This window comes from Eubalaena glacialis, chromosome 2 (assembly GCF_028564815.1).
Source record: "Eubalaena glacialis isolate mEubGla1 chromosome 2, mEubGla1.1.hap2.+ XY, whole genome shotgun sequence".
Taxonomy (NCBI): domain Eukaryota; kingdom Metazoa; phylum Chordata; class Mammalia; order Artiodactyla; family Balaenidae; genus Eubalaena; species Eubalaena glacialis.
The window spans coordinates 102206911-102233118 of NC_083717.1; the positions used below are offsets into that span (position 1 = coordinate 102206911).

Genomic DNA, 26208 nt, shown 5'->3' on the forward strand with positions numbered 1-26208 from the left:
TCTCTGGGAGTCTTATGGGTAACTCCCCCCCTCCCCACACTCACACTAATAATTAGCAATTAAAGCGTCAGATGTCCTAGGATGAACCATGGCAGTTCTAGGTCTGTAAGCTCAGACTCTTATCTTATAACTTGCTGACTCAGCTATCTACACTACTAATTTATACATTTAGATTCCAAGCAAGAAGCATGCCAGTGAAGGAAAAAAATCTTAAATTCTTGTCTTCTGTATCATCTATCCCACCAATTTTGTACAACACTTGCCTACTCCAAGTGACAACTATTTATTGAGCATCAGCTATGTTTGAATTGGACCTAATGCTGAATTCTCAGAAATGAACACCCTGTCTCAAGCCTGTTGATATTATTATCTTCTTCCAGTGATTCTAGGCAGAAGTACATGTGGACTCTCTTTCTCTCCCTTTACTGATGGGGTTAATGTCTGAGCTGATGTGAACAAGTGCCTTTCAGGGAAGGACTTGATATGCAACCTTCAAGTCGGCACCTAGTTTTTAGTCTTTCATGGACTGCTGCTGCTTCACACCCCAGAGTTTAGGCCACTGACCTCAAGTTCGCAAATTTTATATCCCATTACCACCCTGTGAGCTCTGTATCGCCCAGGGCCACATAGTTGATGTTTTAGCTGGAATCTGAGAAAGTGTCTGCACATTTCCTGAAGAGTTGGCTAGGAGTGGTTTGGCAGTTCAGTCATAAAAACCCAGAGCTAGTGGCTGGGGTATACGTTATAATTACCTCACACTGTTTCCTATTTGAGCCTGGTTGTGGGTAGCTGGGTAGAGTGGTATTGCTTGTGGGATTATATTTGAAAGGACCAAGGAGTCATTTTCAGTGAACACTAATAACCATTGGCTGTGTTTTCAGGGAGGCTTGGAAGTGTGGATACAGACATGCCTGGGGTCAAATCCTGGCTCCACCACCTACTAGGAAGGAATCTCAGACAAGTGCCTTGACCTGTCTGAGCCTCAGTTTCCTCACTTGTAAAATGAGATTATAATACTCACCTTTCTGAGTTGTCCCAAGATTTAATGAGATAATACATTTCAAGTTCCTAGTACAGGGCCTGATGCATTTATCTAAAGTTAGATGATCATTAATATCTGGATACCACAGTCTCCACTTTCTCATCTTGGAGCTAATTACTTTCAGAAACATAGGAAGCAAACTTGAACTTCAAAAATTTGTTAATTATAATCTTAGTGGAAACTTACTTTGTCTGTGGAGATCTGGTTATACATACCTAAAGGCGACGTATGGATAAGGTTTTTATTTTTTCAATTTCCCCTTCCCCCAAATTATTCCTTGTTAGTATTGGCCCCCCCCCACTGCCCCGCCAATGCGTCCAAAGAAGTTTGCATTTTTTTACTGGCAGATCTGGCAAACGGTCTTGTCTCCTTCCTGATGAACACTTTTTTTTTCAAGAACCTTTGTGAAAGGAATTTAGATTTTAGGAAATGGAAGCACTGGCCTGAAAACCACTTTCTTTGGCAGTATTGCAAAGAGATGCCCTGAGAGTTGGGACCGTTTTGTGGTCACATGGTTGGCCGTTTTGGAAATGTGCTTTAATTGCCTTATCAGAGTAAAGATTTGGTTATGATTGGGTAGACAAGATGACCACTGGTAATTCCAAGTCATACTACCTTTCAGCTTTTGATCTCAGAGGTAAAGAGAGAAACTCTTTCCCAGCGTTCACGCATCAGATCTCACTGAGAACTCTGGCACTGCTCCTGTCACGTGCCCATCACTGTGACCAAAGAAATTGGGCACTTGGGCTGTCCAGGACTGAGGGATGTGGAATGGGTTCCTCTTAGGAAAGAGGAGTTCAGGTAGCAAAAAAGAGGAAGGATGCTGAGTGGGAAACACAACACATCTGCCTCTGGACCAAGAAAGCTCCCTTTTCCACAGACCCAGTACTCCATCTCGCTCTGTCATTGCTGTTCTCTCTAGGCACCTTGTGGACAGGCCTTGCTTGTGTGATTTGGGGCCAGGCTGACTCAGATTAGCCGCCCCTGAGAAGAGCCATGGCCTTCACTTTCCAACTGAGCATTCCCTTCCTTTGGCTTCATGCCTTGCAGCAACGTAATGCTCAGTCAGTACAAAGGGATTCTTATTTGTTGTTTTTCTTCTGTGCCCTATTTCTTTTGAGAAATTGAAAATCTTTTTAGTTTTTTCATTTTCTTTTAATGATTCCCATTTTGATTTTAACGAGAGTTGGGTTTGAAGAGATCTTAAACGATTGAACATCTGGGAAAGTGGACCAAAGCATACATTATCTTAATTTAGACAAAGCTTTGATAGAATTCCTATACCCTGCACCCTTATACACCAACCTCTGGTTAACTGATTGGCAATAAACTCTAAGAAGTTGCGGTTGCTTCGTATTTATTCACAGCCTATAAAAATAAGACTGCTTTAAATAAGGAATAGTTTAAACAGATAATAGTTGTTTTTCTGCTTGTCATTAAAAATGTTCAAATTACCTAATATCTCTCATTCCCTTGGGGTAAATCACACAACCACCAATACCATCGAAGTTTATAAAAAAGCAAAAATATAGGTACAAACAAACAAACAAATACCAGGTACTTTCTCTACTCTGCCAACTTCCCAGGAAATAAATAAACCTCAAATAACAAAATAAGCTTTTCTTTTTAAACTTTTGAAAACCTTTTAAGAATTTTATAAGAATATGCACGCCAGGTTTTCCTACTTCTTCTTCTTCTTCTTTCTTTTTTTTTTTGTCAGCAATTCTGACTTATTATATTGTTGAACATTTGGCAGAATTCTAGACAACATGTCTAATTTGACCTTAGATTGACCCAACTGCTCATATGCATTTGGGCCCCTCCTTGAAAATAAGTTGACACATTGTCACACATCGAAGAATCAGAAAACATAACAGGCTTCCTTGCTAAATTATTTCCTCCTTTCGTTTCCTATTTCCCATGACTATAAGAATTCTTCCATTTGTGAACATGTCAGCCCTTTTATGGACTGGATACAAATCACTACCTTTCCCCTCAAACTCTTTTATTAACTGATAGATTTATGTTTGTCATAAAGAAAGATACGGTGTCCTTATGAAAATGAATCATGTCAGAAAGTAGTTCAATGCCCAAGGGAACCCATTCCCTGGGCTGATATGCTTAATTATTTGCACAAGGGTGATTAAGTCATTTGTTCTTGGATTCCTCGTCTAATGAACATTAACCTTATTTGAGTAGCCGCATATGTGAGATTCATAGAAGCATTTTGGTTAGTTCTTGCCACTTGCTTAAGATGGTAAACATGGTGGGATTGGACTGTTATTATATCTAAATGGGGTCCCCATCCTGCTCAAGAATGTTGAGTTGCATAGCAGATAGAAACAGTTGTTATATGAATGAAAAAAAAAAAAAGCAGAAGTGTGGTGTCATGATATGTAGGAGAGTATGGCCATAGGATGAACTAGGCCAGATGCTGCTGCAAAGTTGTTGTTTTCTAACTTTTTAATATGGAAAATTTCAAATATATACAAAACTAGAGAGAGTACTACAATGAAGCTCCAACTTCAGCAGTTATCAATGAATGGTCAGTCTTATTTTATCTACTTCTCTTCCCTGCCACAGATTATTTCAGAGTAAATCCCTGAAAAATAATTTAATTAGCGAACATTTCATTATGCATCTGTAAATGGCAAGGACTCTTTAAGAAACAAACACAATGATAACTAATAAGAACCTGCTGTATAAAAAAATAAAGTAAAATTCAAAAAAAAGAAACAAACACAATACTATCACATTTAAAATTAGCATTACTTTAAAAAATATCAAATATCTAGTGAGTGTTTGATAATATTATTTTGATATTTGCTAATATATAAATTTGATTAGTATTATCAAATTTCCCTGATTAGGTTATAAATTTTATTTTTTTTTATAGTTCATTCAAATCAGGATCCAAATTAAGTCCATATTTTGTAATCGGTTGATAAATCTCTTAAAATATTTTAAAATATATAGATTGTCCCTCTGTCATTTTTTTTCTTGTAATTTATTTATTGAAGAAATTGGTTCATGCTGTATATCACTTCTATGCGGAATGTAAAAAAGCTGAACTCAGAAACAAAGAGTAGAGTGGTGGTTTCCAGGGGCTGGAGGGTGGGGGAAATAGGGAGAGATTGGTCAGAGGGTTACAAACTTCTAGTAATAAGATGAAAAAGCTTTGAGCATCTAAGGTGCAGCATGTTGAGTATATCTAGTAATAGTGTATTAAATACTTGCAAGTTGCTAAGAGAGGAGATCTTAAATGGTCTCACCACACACACACGTAATTATGTAACCAAGTGCAGGTGTTAGCTAATGCTTTGGTGGTAATCATTTTGCAATATAGAAATGTATCAAATTATCATGTTGTATACTTTAAACTCGTACAATGTTATGCGTCAATTATATCTAATAAAGCTGGGGAAAAAATAAAAAGAAATTGGTTCATGACCTGTCGCGCAGTGTTACTTAAAATACCAGTCCATTAGATGCTTGTTTTCAGTCTGTGATGAGATGAGAAGCAGGTGCTAGACTATAAATGCAGTATGTCACTAAGCACACTATTTAGCTGAGCTGATATTTTTTCATAGCAAGACTTTGTAGATGAAGGAAGCAGTGAGATGACTTACATTCAAGCTTAAGCTCCTTATCTCCTTATAGATTAGTAATATGTAGTGTGTGGACCAGCACTGGCCAGTCCTTGGGTCACACTTGGAGTACACAGCTGCAGGGTTTCTTACAGTCTGTTGATAACTGCTTCCCAGTGGTGGTGGTGCTTATTGTGTTCCTGTGTTCCCTGTATTTGCTAATTAGAGCTAGAAGCTTGATTCAATTCAGAATGAACTTTTTGGCAAGACTTTGTAAGTGGTGTTTGTACTTCCATTTGGAGGCATATCATGTCTGCTAGTCTCTCTTTTTGTGATGTTAGCAGCCATTGATGATCATTGTTGAGGTCCATTAATTTATTAGGGGAGCAGAATGGGAATATTTGAATTCTGTCATCTCTTATTGGTTTATCAGTACTGGAAAGTTTTACATCTAGTTTTGAACTTATGCTCGATGCCTCACAGCCAGCAATGTCTGCAATGCTGCCAGACATGCTTTTTCTGCCCTTGTCTAAACTGACCCATGCCTTTGACGGTTGTGGAAGGATTATTCAATATCTAATGCTAGGCATAGCAATTATGAGGTGTAACACTGTGGAAAATTTACACAGAAGGAGCCAGGCACTTGAGAGGGCAGACAAGGAAGGATATAATTCTGCAAGGGTTCATTCCTCTCCTGTCAGCCCATGGTCTTTGGTGCGAGTCAAGACGGAGACACTCAATGCATTGAGTAGGAGTTTCAGGCAAGGGGTTATAAAAAGTTGGTGAGATTTTGGACAATGAGTGGAAAGAAGATGTTTGCAGATATTTTAACATTCAGAAGGGAATGCTTGTACCCTCATTTCAGCATTGCTTTCTCAGGAATGCTCTTTTTATTTAAGAAATAGGAGCTTTTAACTATACTTATTGTGGTAATCATTTTACAATATATGTAAGTCAGATAAGTATACTATATACTTTAAGCTTATGCAGTGCCGTATGTCAATTATATCTCAATAAAACTGGAAAAAAACAATCAAAAAGAGATAGGAACTAATACTAATAAGCTTTAGTGATTCAAATGAAAGATTCTGAAAAACACTGGTATATCCAGATCCCCTTGGGAAAGGTATAAAGGGATTAGAGCTGCTCCAGTAGCTTCACTCTGAGTGTTTGTGGGGCATAGTGTGTGTGTGTGAGAGTGTGTGTGTGTGTGTGCACACGCGCACATGCTTGCACTAGCATACAAGTTGCACTTCCTGTGTGTTTCATGTCAGTGAAAGATGTATGCCATTCTTTGGGGCCTGACATATTTCTACTACCTGGTGTCAAAATCCCTGGGAAACTGATTTTAAAACAGAAACTTTGTCTTTGGGAGCTGCTATAGAGAAGATCTGGAAACCTTTTAGGTATGTTAGGAGGTAGAATGGGGTGGATGTGCCAGCAGCAGCTCCTTCTCAGAGGCTGTCACTATGTGCAAGTGTTGGCTAGTATTTAGCACCCACTCTGCTTGATGATGAAACACCATTACTGTCACACCTTCTCCAGAGCCCAAAAGGTATTGAGAAGACACTGCTGGCATCACTCAGGCTGAGAGGGATATCTTTTAGATTGGATTTCAGGAAAGAGCTGTGCTGGTGTTTGGGATGAGAGTTGCCACTTTCTCCATGTAATGGGCAGCGTGCCAGCAGCCTCTGAATTAAGTCATAGAGACGTGAATCTGGAGAGTTTTTTAGAACATCATCTGGGTCACCCTGGCCTTTGTGCAGCTTATTGTCTTCCTAAGCCAGGTCAGATAGTGCCTGCATGACCTGATGGTTTTGCTTGAAGCTACTTTTCAAGATGTACCTGTGTTCAAGTGTATACACAGAACACATTCCAGTAGCAGCTATGAGTAGGTGTTGAATTATCCACATTTTGAATCTCTACATTGCTCCCCATCCACCACTTCCCCAGGCACTGAACATGTTAAGAGCTGAGAGATATTTTTTACCAGAGGGAACAGGGCAGGATATTCACCATGTAGAAACTTTCAGAAACAGAAGTACCAGTCTGTAGGAGTGAATGTTCCTAAAAATGTATTCCTTTTACCATTGCTTTCCTTCTCCAATATACTTTGTGAGATCTGCTTAAAAATTTTGTTTTTGCAGACCTAAGAAAAGAAAACCAGAGCACAAAAAATTATGCACAAATGAGTTGATATAAAGGAACACATTCTCTTTGGGGTATTTATGGAAACATCTTTTCCAATCTCTAATCTAAAAATCTTTAGTACTAGCCTTGGAATGTTTTATTAATAAATTCTTTTGGTTTTTAATTAGTGATTTATGACATGTTTCCATTGTGTAGCCTTTGAACAATTACTTCACTTCCCTGACTTTCAGGTTCCTCATCTGAAAATGAGCACAGCAATGCATATTCTTGATAGGATTTTGGGGAAGAGTCACACAATCATTTTGTAAATTATAAAGCTCTCTAAACATTGCTAATTATTATTTTTATTCTACATGGTGATTTCATATGGACTAGGTAACTTCCTGATTCAGTCAGATTCCCTCAAATTTAAATTAGACTGTTTTTATTAAAATTGTTCCAATATCCAAAAGTTTAGAAATAAATGCTTACAACCTTACCTCAGTTGCAAAGCTTAAAAAAAAAAAACTTCGTCAAGTTCTTAATTCCTAATATTGTGAATTGTTAATTTCTATGAAATAATCTCAACTACCGCATGCCATTAACTAGCTTCCTCTGCCTTTTTAGAAACTTAAACTCTATCAATGATTTATTTTCCTTTTTTTTTTTGTTCCTTAGCAACAACGTTGCCTCTGTTCTGATGATAAGGTTTCCTAGAGAAATGTTTTTAAAAGACCCATTGCCTGTTGACACTTGTGAAATAAGAGTTTGAGATACAAGATCTCCAAAGCTTTTGAAACTGTAAAATATTTCTAAATGATCCATCAGAAACATGGAAAAATTTTACTGTCATACCCCATGAATTCCATTTATGTGTGTCTTTTGTTATGTATTTGATTTTAATTTTTTAAACTTAAAAACGTGGATGAAGTGACATTGATTTCTTATTAGAAATTATCTTTTTCATCCCTTTATTTTATTATTTAATTTCTTATAAACATATTTATCTTTTTGTTAAATGAAATCCTCACCACTCTGGCAGAATTCTCTCTAACTTAGGTTGTCTTAATTGGAAGTACATTTGAAATCCTAAACCTTCATTTACCATTTAAGATGCAGGTATTGTGTGAGGCGCTGGGCTTGTAAAGATAAATCTGAACTTTCTGTCTTTAAAGAGCTCACATTCTAAAAGAGAGGGTAATTACTCAGTTCCAGGGGATCTGAAACGCTCAAATAACTTGAATACAAGAGTGAAGCCACTAAATACAGTTCAAAACCGACCTGCTCCCTTGCTTCATTTGGAAGCCACTCTTTTTGGAAATGGCTCATGGAACCCTTTGGTCTGTGAACTAGTCCTGGGTCCTGATTTTATATCATAGTTGCTGGTGAGGTAGGATCTTCTGGTTTGTAAAATAATTCAGATACGTTGAGGATTAGAATATCCAATTACTCCCCGTTTTTTAAGTTCCTGATTTATGGACTTAGGGATATCCCATATTGGCCCTAATGGGCTCCTGCTGGGGGTGGGGCATGGCACTGGGCCTGGGGCTGGGAAGGCTTCCATTCTGGCTGCCCTCTCAGGACTCTGTGGAGTGGCCTGAGTTTAAGGTGGTTGGTTCTCACAGCTCACCAGGCAGCTTGCTGTATAGCTGCAGGGACCATGGATTTGAGTGGCCAATTTTTCCTCTGGTTGCCTGCCGTGGAGTGTGTTTTCCCATAAAAACAGCATTTTAAGTCTGTGGTCAGGTTCCCAGACCAGCCTACAACAGCCTATTTAGCTGATAATGTAGCTGAGAGGCTGCTATTTGGCTAGACAGGGGACCAAACCACCACCTATTAACATTGTTTCTATTGGAAAAGCCATTCCAAGTTCTAAATACCAATATAGAAGTGACATTTTGGAGCCCTACCTGTTTGTCAGTTGGGAGCTGCCACTCCTTGGAACTGGAGTGTTGAATCACCCTGCACTCCCGACTCCTGAAGGATGCCATGCTTTCGCCTAAGCCTGACCCCATTGGCCGGCTTTCCTGTCTTTTCCTGGGGCTGCCGGTACATTCAGAAGATATTACCTCCCTGGACAGAGCTCTTGGTCTGAGAACTTCTGGGAAGTGGTGAGAGTCATGGTTTCAATCCCCTGTTTCTTCTGTGGGTGGTAAAGAGGTGGAAAGGGACCAGTTGGAGCTTGGGAGCAGTGAATTCCATAGACACCATCCTGGGCCTGCCTGTTCTGGATCACCTGCTTACTTTACTTGTTTGTATTTCAGTCATCTCTAGAATTTTGCCCACCCTTTACAAAAGTACAGTATAGCTTTGGCTTGAGTAAATGGAGCAGATATCCCAGTCTAAGACAATATCACACTAGTCTTGAACTCATAGGTAAATCCAAGGGATTGCAGAGTTCTGGGAAGCAGTTCTTTAGAGGCATCACGGGTTTATGTGATACCACTGGTTAAATCTTCATAGAGGCTGGAGAGATGCACTTTTTTTTGTTTGTTTTTTGTCTGTTTTGTTTGTTTGTTTTTTGTCTGTTTTGAGGAAATCCCTCCTCATCCTTATAGAATCAAATAGTAAAGTTTCAACTTCATAAACAAATACACCTCTCCCCATGTTTAGATGGGAGTCCCTTTTGTACACCCAACTAGGGGTGTGATGCCAGCGGGCCAGACAAAGATCCCTTGCTTTAGAGAGAAGTAGGTCTAGTGCAAGTTTACTACGGCAGTGAGTTAGTCAAACCATTGCCTTTAGAAGCTTACGAGGCCACACAGGTGATTTAGTAGTCTGTGCAGACTTTCGTGTTTTCAGTATTGTGCAATCCACAGTACCAGAGGCGGAAAGTGCCCCACGTATCAGTGGGGTTAGGACTTGCTGCACACATCCATGTGCTTCTGGTCTTCATGGTTCAATCTCTGGTTTCCTGTTCCAGTGCACCCTGTGGCTTTAAGTTCTTCCTTTTTTATTTCAAAGAAAAGCACACACATGCACACGTTCCAGTCACCTATAAAAGATTCCAACAGGATTTAAGTTGGCCGCCACTCCAAAATGACCTCCCGAATTTGGGGAACTGCCTTGGCAGCTCTCTGTTTCCTTAGCTAAGAAAGGCTGAGGGTGTGTATGTGTGTGTGTGTGAATGTGTGTGTCCCTGACATGGTGACCTAAATTCTTTGGCTCCTAAGTTCTTGAGCTATTGCTTCTGATCAACACAAAATTCCCACAAAAACACAACTTAGGGTATACAGCAAATGAAACTGTGGAGGCCACACCCTCTCTGTGCTGTCCGGTGCTAAGTTACCCTGATCACCGTGGGAAAAGCCTCCGTTCAGGCAGCACATCTGGAGGAACCTCTCAAGGCTGCCTGGTGAGCTTTGTGATGGTTGTCTTTTGGAATTGGCCACACATTCTGGCTCCATCGATGACTTTGATCAGTCGCAACAACCTGCCCTAAGAAAATACACTTAAAACTTTTGTTGAGTTGAGTTGCCTTCGGGATTTTTGATTTTCTTTTGCTAAATAAATAAGTAGAATCAGATATTTATATATGAGTGTTTTCTCTACACTGGTTTTGTATTTTCTCAAAAGAAATATATTGATCCCTGAGTTATAAACATTGATAACTTCACTGATTAGAATAAATTAATGATCAGAATATCAGCAAAATAACCAAGGCATGAAACCATTATGCATTACTGTTTAACTGTCTATAACCTTTCAAATAAGCATGAAATATTCTTCCCTTAAATAGGTTCGTTTTTAACAAATAGTTCTCACTATTAGTTCTCCATGTTGGTGGCATCTACAGATGGCCTATTTATGACACCAAAGTTCATCTTTGTTAATTGTGCTTTGTACTTACTAAGGCATTTAGTCAGTGTTATCTTGTGTGCTTCTAAATGGACTCCAAGATATTCGAGGCATAACAAGCATGGTTTCTCTGCTTGAAAAACTATTAGACTGGGATCAGAGGGGCTGGGGGCAGGTTTCACAGATGAGACTCTAGACATAGAATTATTTAAAGTATATAATTGTAATAGAGCATGTGTAGGTTTATGAGAAGTGTGTCTGGAATTGTGTTGGTGGGTTGAAACATGGTGGGATTAACACTCTGCGGGGGGGAGTGGGGATGGAATTATACACTAAAAGGGAAAGATAGAAGAGCTAGTATAAAGATGGAAGAATAGTTTAGATTTAGTGTGTGTGTGTGTGTGTGTGTGTTGGAGGAGGGGGCTTGTGCCTGACAGACTACTGAGTCAGCGAAGAGAAGGAGTAGGGCAGGAGGGTGGAAGTTGATGGTGATGAGAGTGGGCAGGTAAGACAGGCCTACCTGGTGGGGATCTGAAGCTAATAGTGAGATGTTTAACATTTTACAGAGAGTAAAGATCCATCTCTGGATCAGAGGAGAACAGAATTAAGCATGGTGAACATGAAAACATGCTTAGCTCCATTGTCCTAACCGAGTAGAGAGGAACTAGGAAGCCAGGAAAAACAGAATGTAGTATTAGTCCAACAGTGAAAACACCAGGATTTGGACAAGGGATTTACGTATGGAGTTAGAGAATTTAAGAGTAGTTTCAGCAGTGGGATGAAATAAAACTAGTGACCCCTCTTAGCAACTGGGAAACATCAAGTTATAATTCAGAGAGTCCCCTTCCATGCTTACCCTGGATGATGAGGCTAAACACCCTTGTTCTGGGCTCCGTTAGCTCCCCAGGCAGACCTTGATGTCAGTGTTTTACCTGTCATATTGACGGGCTTTGCATACAGGTGCATCTTCTTTCGAGAGCAAAGACTATGTCTTAGTCAATTTTGGGGGAATGTAACAGTTTAATTATAATTGCATGGTAAAAATATTATTGTTATTTTACTTTTTAATAAACTTTTAATTTTAGAACAGTTTTAGATTTACAGAAAAATCACGAGGATAATACAGAGAGTTCCCATATATCCTGGACACAAATTCCTCTGCTGTTAGCCTCTTATACTAGTTTGATACATTTATTACAGTTAATGAACCAATATTGATATATTTTTGTTAACTAAAGTCCATTCTTTATTCAGCTTAACTGATTTTTTAACTGAATGTCCTTTTTTACGTTCAGGATCCCATCCAGGATACCACATTACATTTAGTTATCATATCTTCTTAGGCTATGACAGTTTCTCAGACTTACCCCATTTGTGATGACCTTGACAGTTTTGAGGACCGTTGGTCAGGAATTTTGTAGATTATCCCTTAATTGGGATTCTTTCGGAAGGAAGTCACTATGGACAGCTCACACTTAAGGCATAGGGAGTTATGCATCACTTTCTTGAAGGCAGAGTATCTACATAAATTATTTGGAATTTGCCAGCACAAGAGATTTCTCTCTTTTCTACCATTTATTTATTTATTCAATCATTTATTTATCAGTCTGGACTCATGGACATTTATTTTATACTTTGGATTATAATCCAATACTACTTTTGTTATTTTGTTACTTAAATGGTGCTAGCTTTGGCCACTGGGAGCTCTTGATTTGGCTCCTGTATCCCTGACATGTCCCCATCATTGTGGGTATTTGTTTCTTTGTTTGGCACTTTCTTACTTTCTTTACTTTCTGTCGCCACAAGATGCTCCAAACTCACCTTGTACGTTTCTTGCCCTGTCCTGGAGTCAGCCATGTTTCCCAGGAGCCCTGGTTCTTTTTATTGGAGAATGGTATTAGAAACCAAGTGTTAGGTCTGGGTGTTAGGTATACTTGTCTTAGTCACTTTTATTTATCTAACACACTGCCTAACACATAATAGATTCTCACTAAGTACTGTTGAGTGGCTTTGTGCTGGTAGACAAGATGATTATTCATGTGCCCTGTTGTGTGCTCAGCAGTGAACTTACTAACTGCACAGGAAGATAAGTTATGTGACCTTGGATACCTTGAGTTTGAGGTAGTAACAGAACATTTGATTCTAGATGTCCTGATAGTAGGAACTGAAGAGAGAAAGAGAGGGGGAGGAAGAAAGGGAAGGAAGGAGAGAAGAGAAGAGGAGGGAGGGAGGGAAGGAAGTCTTGAGAAACAGACAGACATTGACTTTGGAGGAAAGGATAATGGAGTCACCAGTCTACCAGAGATGGGAGAGAGCAAGAAGGGGATAAAACTCCTGCAAATGGTTCTTCTTCTTGTTCCTTTTGAGATCATTTTAATTAAGAAAAACTGCATGAGGTTAGAGAGGTTGGCTGGCTGGCTTGAGTCTTCAAAGGAGAAAACCAGGATTGTCTGTGTCCCAGCCAGTGTTGACTCAGACAATCCAGAAATGAGTCCCTGGGTCTGGAGAGCCCGGCTGAAGCTTGAGGAGGCCATGGAAGCTGTCTTCACTACCAGGGTTTGAAGTTTCATTGCTCGACTTGTTGTGACTGGCAGATGGGCTGGAACAGTCACATGTGGTGTTCAGATCACTGCTGGGAGATGTGACCTCTGCCTTCGGCTGTGAAGAGGGCCAGAATACAGGAAATAAAATAAGGGGGTAGTGTTTGCAAAGTTTATTGAAGCAGTGGATCCCTTTATCAGATAGCACTCATGGTTTTTCTTTTTACCTTGATAAAATTTGTCAAAGAACTAATAAAATAACGATGTGTGGTTCACAATATATGTAGCTCATTTGTGTTTTATAGTTTTTTCATTATCTATCTCATTTTTGACAGTGAAAGTTATGATTATTTTTAAACTCTGGGACAGTGGGATATTAGGATGTTTACCGTGAGGCATGTTACATGGGCATTTGGGCACCCATCATTATGTGGGAGGCATATGCTTTTTGATACCCCTCCATGCTTATAGTCAAGAGGGCTAAATCATAACTTTTCTGCCTAAAGGTCAAAAAAGCAGGCAACTCACAGAGCAGGGTCCATCTCATTAACCTTTACCTAATGCTTGTTATTCTCCTTGCCCAAAGTTTTATCACTTCACAAGCTGAGAAACTCATGCATATGAAATAAGAGCCCCTTGAATTTGTCTTTATTACCCCGGTCATGTCTGAAAAGGAGTTTGCACTTGGGATAGGAAGCAGAAAGGCTCTCTTGCTGAAAGACAGGCCAGACTCGCAGAAGTGAGTTGGCTAAGGAATGTGGACACACTGCAGACATCTTGCACTGAGGCTAATTCTTGCAATGATGTGGTCAGACGTGGTAGAGCCCAGCTGTTTGCTCCATTGAGAGGGGCTTTAGCTAGCCCACACAATCTCTGAGTGCTGTGTCTGAACTGGATCCAAATATCCAGCCTGCTGAGGCTCACCCAGCCCCCAGAGTGATTGGAGTTGGCTTATTGCAGAGCACAACATTCAAAGAAACTGGTAAGAAAAGTTACAGACAAAGACTTAGTAATTGAAAAAAATGTAATGTATAGCAGTAAAGTGGAATCTAAACATATTTTCCCCTTCCCCCCATAAACTACTAAGATATAGGTAAAAACCGTTTATGCTTGATCTTTGGTCAGTTGATGGACATTTTGTGATTTTTGTTATCCATGCCACCATGAATGCTACTGGGTGAATATCATCTTGTCCCCTAAATACATCTTTGCCTTAACATAGGGATTAAGACAGTGTACTCTAGAATAAGACTTCCTGAGTTTAAATCTCCATTCTCTACTTCCAAGCTATGGGACCTTGGCTAGTTTGTTAAACCTTACTGTTAAAATGGTAATAATAAGGTTTAGCTCAAAGAGTTTCTATGACGATGAAATAACGTATCTTTAGCACTTAGTATATCTTTTCCCTTTGAATTTTACCTTTAATTTGTGGACTACCACTGCCACTTGCATGGAGCTTTATCTCTGACTGTTTTTTGGTGGTGGGTTGGTAGGTATGGCTGATGAAGAGAAAAGGAAGAAGAAGAGGTACGATTGCTACACTTTGATTTACACAAAAAAGTAACTCCATTAATGATTTGTCTTCTTTGTTAATGATCTTCATGCTGAAACCTTAGAGTAAAATCTTTTAGAATGGAAATCATCCAACTCGTCTACTTTAGACTTTACATATCTTAGAACTTTCCAACTTACAAATGAATGAAAGACATTCATTTATTTCTAGAATTATAGATGTTTTTTTCTGTGTGTAAGTAGAACAAATGCCACCCAGCTTGTTTGAACATGTTCTGTTAGTTTGCAGTTCTCACAACCAAAATCAGCAGAGGAGAAATCTTACATCTTTCTAATACTTTGCATTAAGCCACAAGACGTAGTAGTATTTAGTGTTGTTGAAGAATGAATGGTAACGAGATTAAAGCAATTGTCATTTGACGATGTTGGTTGAAATTAAATAATATATTAGGCTTTCCCTGGTGGCGCAGTGGTTAAGAATCCACCTGCCAATGCAGGGGACACGGGTTCGAGCCCTGGTCCGGGAAGATCCCACATGCCTCGGAGCAACTAAGCCCGCGAGCCACAGCTACGGAAGCCCGTGTGCCTAGAGCCCGTGCTCCGCAACAGGAGAAGCCACCTCAATGAGAACCCCGCGCACCGCAGCAAAGAGTAGCCCCCTCTCACCGCAACTAGAGAAAGCCCGCACACAGCAACGAAGACCCAACGCAGCCAAAAATAAAATAAATCAATTAAAATATATATATATTACTTATTAAAAAGGACAAAGTTATTAAACTCAAAAAAGTCAGAGCATGCAAACAAAATAAATCATAATTAAACATTATATAGAATTTTAAGAAATGCAGTGAAATGAAAATGTGATAACTAATGAAAGGGAACTGTGAATGCCTCATTCTAATGAAGCAGAAAGCACCTGTTTATGAGATAAGAAGTTCATACTTTTAAAGTAAAATTGTTGCTTTAAATAAAAGATGATGATTCATTCAATGAATGAATCCAGAATCTACTGTGTATCAGGAGACAGAGATGTAAAAATAAAATGCCTGCTCCCAAAGCACTAAAAATCTACAGGAAAGTTAACTAAAAATTACAGTGTACTATGAAAAGTGATGTTAGAGGGTGTTTTAGAAACTCAGAAGAAGAGCTCCCAAAGGTAAAGGTAAGATTGGAAAATCTTCCTAGAAAAGAAGGTGCAAGGATTAGGAACCAAGATGGCGGAGTAGAAGGACATGCTCTCACTCTCTCTTGCGAGAACACCAGAATCACAACTAGCTGCTGGACAATCATCGACAGGAAGACACTGGAACTCACCTGGAAAGACACCCCATATCCAAAGACAAAGGAGAAGCCACAATGAGACGGTAGGAGGGGCGCAATCACAGTAAAAGCAAATCCCATAACTGCTGGGTGGGTGACTCACAGACTGGAGAACACTTATACCACAGAAGTCCACCCACTGGAGTGAAGGTTCTGAGCCCCACGTCAGGTTCCCAACCTGGGGGTCCGGCAATGGGAGGAGGAATTCCTAGAGAATCAGACTTTGAAGGCTAGTGGGATTTGATTGCAGGACTTCGACAGGACTGGGGGAAACAGAGACTCCAATCTTGGAGGGCACACACAAAGTAGTGTGCGCTTCAGGACCCGGGGGAAGGAGCAGTGACCCCAGGGGAGACTGAACCAGACTTACCTGCTAGTGTTGGAGGGTCTCCTGTAGAGGCGGGCGGTGGCTGTGGCTCACCGTGGGGACAAGGACACTGGAGGCAGAAGTTCTGGGAAGTACTCCTTGGCGTGAGCCCTTGCAGAGTCCGCCATTAGCCCCACCAAAGAGCCCACGAAGGCTCCAGTGTTGGGTTGCCTCAGGCCAAACAACCAACAGGGAGGGAACCCAGCCCCACCCATCAGCAGTCAAGCGGATTAAAGTTTTACTGAGCTCTGCCCACCAGAGCAACAGTCAGCTCTACCCACCACCAGTCCCTCCCATCAGGAAACTTGCACAAGCCTCTTAGATAGCCTCATCCACCAGAGGGCAGACAGCAGAAGCAAGAAGAACTACAATCCTGCAGCCTGTGGAACAAAAACCACATTCACAGAAAGATAGACAAGACGAAAAGGCAGAGGGCTATGTACCAGATGAAGGAACAAGATAAAACCCCAGAAAAACAACTAAATGAAGTGGAGATAGGCAACCTTCCAGAAAAAGAATTCAGAATAATGATAGTGAAGATGATCCAGGACCTCGGAAAAAGCATGGAGGCAAAGATCAAGAAAATGCAAGAAATGTTTAACAAAGATGTAGAAGTATTAAAGAACAAACAAACAGAGATGAACAATACAATAACTGAAGTGAAAACTACACTACAAGGAATCAATAGCAGAATAACGGAGGCAGAAGAACGGATAAGTGACCTGGAAGACAGAATGGTGGAATTCACTGCTGTGGAGCAGACTAAAGAAAAAAGAATGAAAAGAAATGAAGACAGCCTAAGAGACCTCACGGACAACATTAAACGCAACAACATTCGCATTATAGGGGTCCCAGAAGGAGGAGAGAAAGGACCAGAGAAAATATTTGAAGAGATTATAGTCGAAAACTTCCCTAACATGGGAAAGGAAATAGCCACCCAAGTCCAGGAAGTGCAGAGAGTCCCATACAGGATAAACCCAAAGATAAACACGCCAAGACACATAGTAATCAAACTGGCAAAAATTAAAGACAAAGAAAAATTATTGAAAGCAGCAAGGGAAAAATGACAAATAACATACAAGGGAACTCCCATAAGGTTAACAGCTGATTTCTCAGCAGAAACTACAAGCCAGAAGGGAGTGGCATGATATACTTAAAGTGATGAAAGGGAAGAACCTACAACCAAGATTACTCTACCCGGCAAGGATCTCATTCAGATTCGATGGAGAAATCAAAAGCTTTACAGACAAGCCAAAGCTAAGAGAATTCAGCACCACCAAATCAACTCTACAGCAAATGCTAAAGGAACTTCTCTAAGTGGGAAACACAAGAGAAAAAGGACCTACAGAAACAAACCCAAAACAATTAAGAAAATGGTCATAGGAACATACATATCGATAATTACCTTAAACGTGAATGGATTAAATGCTCCAACCAAAAGACACAGGCTTGCTGAATGGATACAAAAATAAGACCCATCTATATGCTGTCTACAAGAGACCCACTTCAGACCTAGGGACACGTACAGACTGCAAGTGAGGGGATGGAAAAAGATATTCCATGCAAATGGAGATCAAAAGAAAGCTGGAGTAGCAATACTCATATCAGATAAAATAGACTTTAAAATAAAGAATGTTACAAGAGACAAGGAAGGACACTACATAATGATCAAGGGATCAATCCAAGAAGAAGATATAACAATTTTAAATATATATGTACCCAACATAGGAGCACCTCGATACATAAGGCAACTGCTAACAGCTCTAAAAGAGGAAATCGACAGTAACACAATAATAGTGGGGGACTTTAACACCTCACTTACACCAATGGACAGATCATCCAAAATGAAAATAAATAAGGAAACAGAAGCTTTAAGTGACACAATAGACCAGATAGATTTAATTGATATTTATAGGACATTCCATCCAAAAACAGCAGATTACTCTTCTCAAGTGCGCACAGAACATTCTCCAGGATAGATCACATCTTGGGTCACAAGTCAAGCCACAGTAAATTTAAGAAAATTGAAATCATATCAAGCATCTTTTCTGACCACAATGCTATGAGATTAAAAATGAATTACGGGAAAAAAACATAAAAAACACAAACACATGGAGGCTAAACAATATGTTACTAAATAACCAAGAGATCACTGAAGAAATCAAAGAGGAAATCAAAAGATACCTAGAGACAAATGACCAAAAACAAATGACAGAAAACACGATGATCCAAAACCTATGGGATGCAGCAAAAGCAGTTCTAAGAGGGAAGTTTATAGCTATACAAGCCTACCTCAAGAAACAAGAAAAATCTCAAGTAAACAATCTAACCTTACACCTAAAGGAATTAGAGAAAGAAGAACAAACAAAACCCAAAGTTAGCAGAAGGAAAGAAATCATAAAGATCAGAGCAGAAATAAATGAAATAGAAACAAAGAAAACAATAGCAAAGATCAATAAAACAAAAAGCTGGTACTTTAAGAAGATAAACAAAATTGGTAAACCATTAGCCATACTCATGAAGAAAAAGAGGGAGAGGACTCAAATCAATAAAATTGAAAAAGGAGAAGTTACAACAGACACCGCAGAAATACAAAGCATCCTAAGAGACTACTACAAGCAACTCTATGCCAATAAAATGGACAACCTGGAAGAAATGGACAAATTCTTAGAAAGGTATAACCTTCCAAGACTGAACCAGGAAGAAATAGAAAATATGAACAGACCAATCACAACTAATGAAATTATAACTGTGATTAAAAATCTTCCACAAACAAAAGTCCAGGACCAGATGGCTTCACAGGCGAATTCTATCAAACATTTAGAGAAGAGCTAACACCCATCCTTCTCAAACTCTTCAAAAAAATGGCAGGGGAAGGAACACTCCCAAACTCATTCTATGAGGCCACCATCACCCTGGTACCAAAACCAGACAAAGATACTACAAAAAAAGAAAATTACAGACCAATATCACTGATGAATATAGATGCAAAAATCCTCAACAAAATAGTAGCAAACAGAATCCAACAACACATTAAAAGGATCATACACCATGATCAAGTGGGATTTATCCCAGGGATGCAAGGATTCTTCAATATATGCAAATCAATGTGATATACCATATTAACAAATTGAAAAATAAAAACCATATGATCATCTCAATAGATGCAGAAAAACCTTTTGACAAAATTCAACACCCGTTTATGATAAAAACTCTCCAGAAAGTGGGCATAGAGGGAACCTAACTCAACATAATAAAGGCCATATATGACAAACCCACAGCAAACATCATTCTCAATGGTGAAAAACTGAAAGCATTTCCTCTAAGATCAGGAACGAGACAAGGATGTCCACTGTCACCACACAGTTTTGGAAGTCCTAGCCATGGCAATCAGAGAAAAAAAAGAAATACAAATTGGAAAAGAAGTAAAACTGTCACTGTTTGCAGATGACATGATACTATACATAGAGCATCCTAACGATGCCACCAGAAAACTATTAGAGCTAATCAATGAATTTGGTAAAGTTGCAGGATACAAAATTAATGCACAGAAATCTCTTGCATTCCTATACACTAATGATGAAAAATCTGAAAGAGAAATTAAGGAAACACTCCCATTTACCATTGCAACAAAAAGAATAAAATACCTAGGAATAAACCTACCTAGGGAGACAAAACCTGTATGCAGAAAACTATAAGACACTGATGAAAGAAATTAAAGATGATACCAACAGATGGAGAGATATACCATGTTCTTGGATTGGAGGAGTCAATATTGTGAAAATGACTATACTACCCAAAGTAATCTACAGATTCAATGCAATCCCTGACAAATTATCAATGGCATTTTTTACAGAACTAAAACAAAAAATCTTAAAATTTGAATGGAGACACAAAAGACCCCGAAGAGCCAAAGCAGTCTTGCGGGAAAAAAACAGAGCTGGAGGAATCAGACTCCCTGACTTCAGACTATACTACAAAGCTACAGTAATCAAGACAATGTGGTACTGGCACAAAAACAGAAACGTAAATCAATGGAACAAGATAGGAAGTGATACACTTCCCAGAGATACACCCACACACCTATGGTCAACTAATCTATGACAAAGGAGGCAAGGATATACAATGGAGAAAAGACAGTCTCTTTAGTAAGTGGTGCTGGGGAAACTGGACAGCTACATGTAAAAGAATGAAATTAGAACACTCCCTAACACCATACATAAAAATAAACTCAGAATGGATTCGAGACCTAAATGTAAGACCGGACACTATAAAACTCTTAGAGGAAAACATAGGAAGAACACTCTTTGACATAAATCACAGCAAGATCTTTTTTGATCCACCTCCTAGAGTAATGAAATAAAAACAAAAATAAACAAATGGGACCTAATGAAACTTCAGAGCTTTTGCACAGCAAAGAAAACCATAAACAAGATGAAAAGACAACCCTCAGAATGGGAGAAAATATTTGCAAACGAATCAACGGACAAAGGATTAATCTCCAAAATATATAAACAGCTCATGCAGCTCAATATTAAAAAAAAACCCAGTCCAAAAATGGGCAGAAGACCTAAATAGACATTTCTCCAAAGAAGACATACAGATGGCCAAGAAGCACATGAAAAGCTGCTCAACATCACTAATTATTAGAGAAATGCAAATCAAAACTACAATGAGGTATCACCTCACACCAGTCAAAATGGGCATCATCAGAAAATCTACAAACAACAAATGCTGTAGAGGGTGTGGAGAAAAGGGAACCCTCTTGCACTGTTGGTGGGAATGTAAATTGATACAGCCACTATGGAGAATAGTATAGAGGTTCCTCAAAAAACTAAAAATAGAATTACCATATGACCCAGCAATCCCACTACTGGGCATATACCCAGAGAAAACCATAATTCAAAAAGACACATGCACCCCAATGTTCAATGCAGCACTATTTACAATAGCCAGGTCATGGAAGCAACCTAAATGCCCATCGACAGACGAATGGATAAAGAAGTTGTGGTACATATATACAATGGAATATTACTCAGCCATAAAAAGGAACGAAATTGGGTCATTTGTAGAGACGTGAATGGATCTAGAGACTGTCATACAGAGTGAAGTAAGTCAGAAAGAGAAAAACAAATATCGTATATTAACACATGTATGTGGAACCTAGAAAAATGGTACAGATGAACTGGTTTGCAGGGCAGAAATTGAGACACAAATGTAGGGAACAAACGTATGGACACCAAGGGGGGGAAAGCTGCGGGGGGAGGTGGTGGTGGTGTGATGAATTGGGCGATTGGGATTGACATGTATACACTGATCTGTATAAAATTGATGAGTAATAAGGATCTCCCATATAAAAAAATAAATAAAATAAAATTCAAGAAAAAAAATAAAATATGATCAAAGTATAACAGCACATATTTAAGAAATTAACAGTTATAGTTGGGCATTAATTGAGAAAGCAAAAGAACTCTCTACTTCCCCAGATCCTCATCTCTTAAGGCAACCAGATTTAACCATTTCTGTGTTTAGTTCTTCTCACATTTATCCCAGTGACACCGTGTTCTGTGTTTGTACTTCTATGTCTAGATTTAAACAGTACCTATTGGCTTCTTGCCATGAAAGATGGGGACATAGCTCACTTAGATCTGTACCTTTTACTCTCTCTTCTTCCCAATTTTAAAATAATTATAGAATGACTTTTAGCCATTCTATAATTATTTGGTATTTATAATCATTTGGTATTTATAAACATTATATATCTAAACCTCTATTTCTTGGATCAGTTGCTTTATTTCTCTCCACACCTTTCTTTCCAACTCGTTTCTTGATTTATGATACATAAAGTTTTAAAATTTTGTTTTGTTTACATTTTGTTTTGTAACCATTGTAAATTGTAACATTTTTCATGTTTTGTCTATGGGTTGATTCTAAAGGTTGAGGAAACAATGAAGAATGTCTATATTATTGTGATTTTTCACGTACCTTGGAAAATCTTTTGAATATCTTGCTTTGCAGGACTGATAGGACTGATCCTGGGCTCTTTTTTTCTTAGCTTTTTTACCCTGTTATATGTGTCGTTACTCCATAAATACACTCCTTCTTGTCAGACAATATGTCCTGATTTTTGTCTGAAAAACATCGTTACTCCAACAGCAGACACCCTACAAAGGCTCAGGGATCCTCTGAAGTTATTCCAGGGTTTGATTTGGGGTTGGACTGAATCCAGTGGAGTTGTTGTAATGGGCTGTTGGTGGGGAAGGTTTGAGGTGGTTGACTTTGGCCTGGATTGTCATTTTAGATTGAGAGAACTCTTATGAAGCTTGCGTGTCCTCCTGCCCCAGCCTTCTACCCTATCGTTTCCTCTCACTCCCCTTTCTAAGATTCTGAGTTGCCCTAGGAAGTTCTGGGCACTCTGAACTGAAGCTTGGGGCACTACTTTGTCACAGGAGGGAAAAAGAATTGAGAGCCTTTGGCTTAGAATTCCTAATAAAGTCTTTCTCTCTTCCTTAGTCTCTTATGGTTCCTTTGGCTGAGTAGCTAATTTAGGTAAGAAGATGATTCCACCACGATGCTGCTGTGTGTTTTCATTGTCCTTTTCATATGTAAGCTTTTCATGTTCATTATTTCATCTGATACACACACAGACACACACACACACACATAATGTGGACAAGGCAGACATTTCATTATCCCAGTTGTAGAGAAATAAACTAAGGCTCAGAGAGGTCCTAACGTCATGCACATATTAAGCCTCTATCCAATCATTTTCTGTCTAGCCTTGGAGAAGCCTTGGGCTGTTGGGTATGGATTTGGGGCCCTCTCCCTGGCTCCTCCATCCTTCTTTCTATTTCTTTTTCTGACCTCAGCATCAGTTGGTCTGAAGTGTGCATTTTTCCCTGCAGAGTATTCCAGGTTCTCTGGGGCTGTAAAGGGAGTACAGGACAGGGCAAAGACTTTACCTCACTTCCTAATCCTGCATTTGGTTAAAGTAGTGAGTAGTGAGAGGAAATGCAAGAGGGTTCTGTGCATATACAGGTATGCATTTTAGCTCTGCAGTTGTTCTTAAAGGCTTATACTTAATGGGACTACAGTATTTATACCAGCAAGCCTTGGAATAGCTCCTAGTTTGTGAAATTGATTGCAAAACCTTTGACCTGCCTTATCAGCCCCTGAACTCGAGGAACTGGCATCAAGGTTTAGGCCCTCAGATGTGGCAAAATGAAATGAATGAATGGTTTCTTTTGGGTCTCTGTGTGTTATACCCTCTGCCTTAGTTTCCAGTGTAAAATTTGTTAGATCTTTACCCAGTTGCTCCCTTAAATTGTTAAATAGGATCATTTGGATCCTGAATGTATCCTGAATGGAGGCTTTGCTCCAAGACATGTGATGAACTGTAAACAAGGAAGCCAGAGTGACATTGGCTTTGTTTTCCTGTAACTGCTGGTATCAACTATGTTTCCAAATTTTGGCTAAAGAAATATTTACATGTTTTGGCTTTTTTTTTTTTTTTTTCTGACTAATGTCAGAGTGTGCATTCCTGTAATTCTGGTGAAAGGAAGAATGTGGTCACGTTTTACAGGGTAGCTGGGCCATAGGAAAAAATATACACAACTTCAATGAATAGAAATATAAAACCTTACATTCAGTAGATTTTATGATGACTTTTCTTAACTAGATTGGTAAATGTACTGTTTAAACTAGTCTCATATGGCTCCATAAGTTTTTATATCTGTGCATGGTGATAGAAAGCACTGCATTTTGTTCCTGTGGTTTTTATTTTCCTGATGTGCTGTATGCATAGGTGATATTAAGCATATCCGTATTGGTATCATTATGTTAAAATGTCCCAAACTACTAAGCCAGCATTGAGTCCCATGAGTTTACTTTTCTTGTCTGCAAAGATTCATACTGTTCTAATAACTCAGGAATTTTTTCCTTTTATTTGGTCATATATTCTTTTTTTTAAAAAAAAAGTATGGAATTCTCGTGATTGAATTTTTTTTGTTTTTGTTTCAGACCTAACGTCTGTGGATCACGTTATAATGCTTACTGTTGCCCTGGATGGAAGACCTTACCTGGTGGAAATCAGTGTATTGTCCGTAAGTAAATAGTCTGTCATTTTTCATGTTCTTGTTTTGTTGTTTTGGTTGCATGGTGATTCTTAGTATTTGGTCTTTTGTAACTGCATACCATTAATATGTTTATAGCAGAGCCTTCCAGCTCTAAGATTTTCCTGCTTTCTCTGAATCCAGCTTGGGAAATATATTAACTTGGTCAAACCACTGTTATACTTTAATTCAATGACTTCCTTTAGAATGTTTCTGAGATAGAGGGAATAGAACCACAGGGATACTTTGATCAAGGTTTCATGTCATGGCATACCTTGTGCCTGGCTGCATAGACTATGTAATCACTTTGATGGGGTTTTGAAAAACAGTTTATCATTGCTGCTTTCCTTACTGTAATTTCTAACTGTGTTGGCCACCCACAAGCCCACCCAAACCTTGTATGTTGAATTTGGGTGATCGAGGCTGAAAGCAGATCTAACTCTTAGACAAAGGAGAGAGGAAGCAGATAGAGCATCACATGAGGATGAGTGAAAAGACTAGGGGAAGAACTCAGATGGTACCAGAGATTCCTCTACCGACTCTGCTTCTATGGCAAAGCCCCAGATTCTCATCATACCCCACAAATGTTGAGCGACAAATCACATGCAAGACAAGGTGCTATTTAATGGCGATACTAAGTCAAGTTAGTTATGGCATCTGTTCTCCATGAACTTTTACAGTCATCATACTTGTGAAATAATTTTTGTTTTCAGAAAACTCCGTTTGTATAATGGGAAATTTAGAGCTGAAAGGACACTAAGGAATTACTTCACCCCCCTTCTTATTTGGCCAAGAGTGGTCTGTGGAGAAGAAGAGATTATTTCAACCAGCATTCTCTTGGTGACCTGAAAAAGTTAATCCCTTTCCCAATTCTTGATTTTAACTAAAAGCAACTTATTCATTTGGCACATTGTGGTTTACTTCAAGATCAAAACTGACTCACTAAGAGAGGGATATAATGGTATCTGGAGTTTTCTAAATGAACTTGACAACAAAACGCTTTCCCTAGTGTTCTGTAGAATCTCTGAGAAATGCTGACTTCAGGTATTAAATAAATGTTTGTAGGATCCTTTGACAGCTTATTTCTTAATAGTTTTCAACCTCCGTCCTAGGCTCTTCTGAAGTTTCAATGCACTGTCTATCAAGGGTATTATTTTTGGCCTTGTACATTTCATTTGCCCTTGCAACTTTGTTCAGGAGTTTGAAGGAAAGGATCAAGCCTATGAGTATAAAAAGTAGTGACCAAATCTTGGTCTTCTGTTAAATATAAATCATTTACCATTTGAACTTATTCTTTAGTCCAATAGCAGAGCATTTGGTACCAGTATGATATTAGTCTCTGGGTGGCATGAAAATGTTAATAATTCTCTAAAAGATGAATGGCTTCCTGACTGTAGGATCAGTACTACCGAAGTGGATTCACACGTCTTCTCTCAGACTTTGGATGTAATTCACAACAGGACTAAATGTAGGATACAAGTTGCTCCATAGATCATATGTTCTCAACTGGCAGGGTCTTATCTAGGGAAGTAGTCTTAGCAGGGCACAGTATTTTTATAAAAATTAGTAAACTTTAAGCATTTATAGTAAAATAGGCTCCCAAGAATACTGCTACAATTTTTATATTATTACATCTTAAAGTTAGTATAAAAACAATGTGTGTGTGTGTGTGTGTATACACACACACACACACACAGGATTTTTGTTTATTTTATTTTCCCTTCATAGGGTATCCTGGGCTTTTTGACAGATTGAGATCTGTGGAATAAGCAAAGAGAGGCTGGAGAACCATTGATACGGA

The 26208-nt window shown here is 39.0% G+C and overlaps 1 protein-coding gene across 1 annotated transcript in view; it reads left to right on the top strand.

Annotated features, from left to right (window-relative positions):
• FBN1 (fibrillin 1) overlaps nucleotides 1-26208 on the top strand; it is a 250589-nt gene that overhangs the window by 11808 nt on the left and 212573 nt on the right. The window contains exon 3 of the mRNA XM_061180331.1: nucleotides 24316-24398. Coding sequence (XP_061036314.1) covers nucleotides 24316-24398 — 83 coding nt within the window. The remainder of the gene's footprint in view (nucleotides 1-24315; nucleotides 24399-26208) is intronic.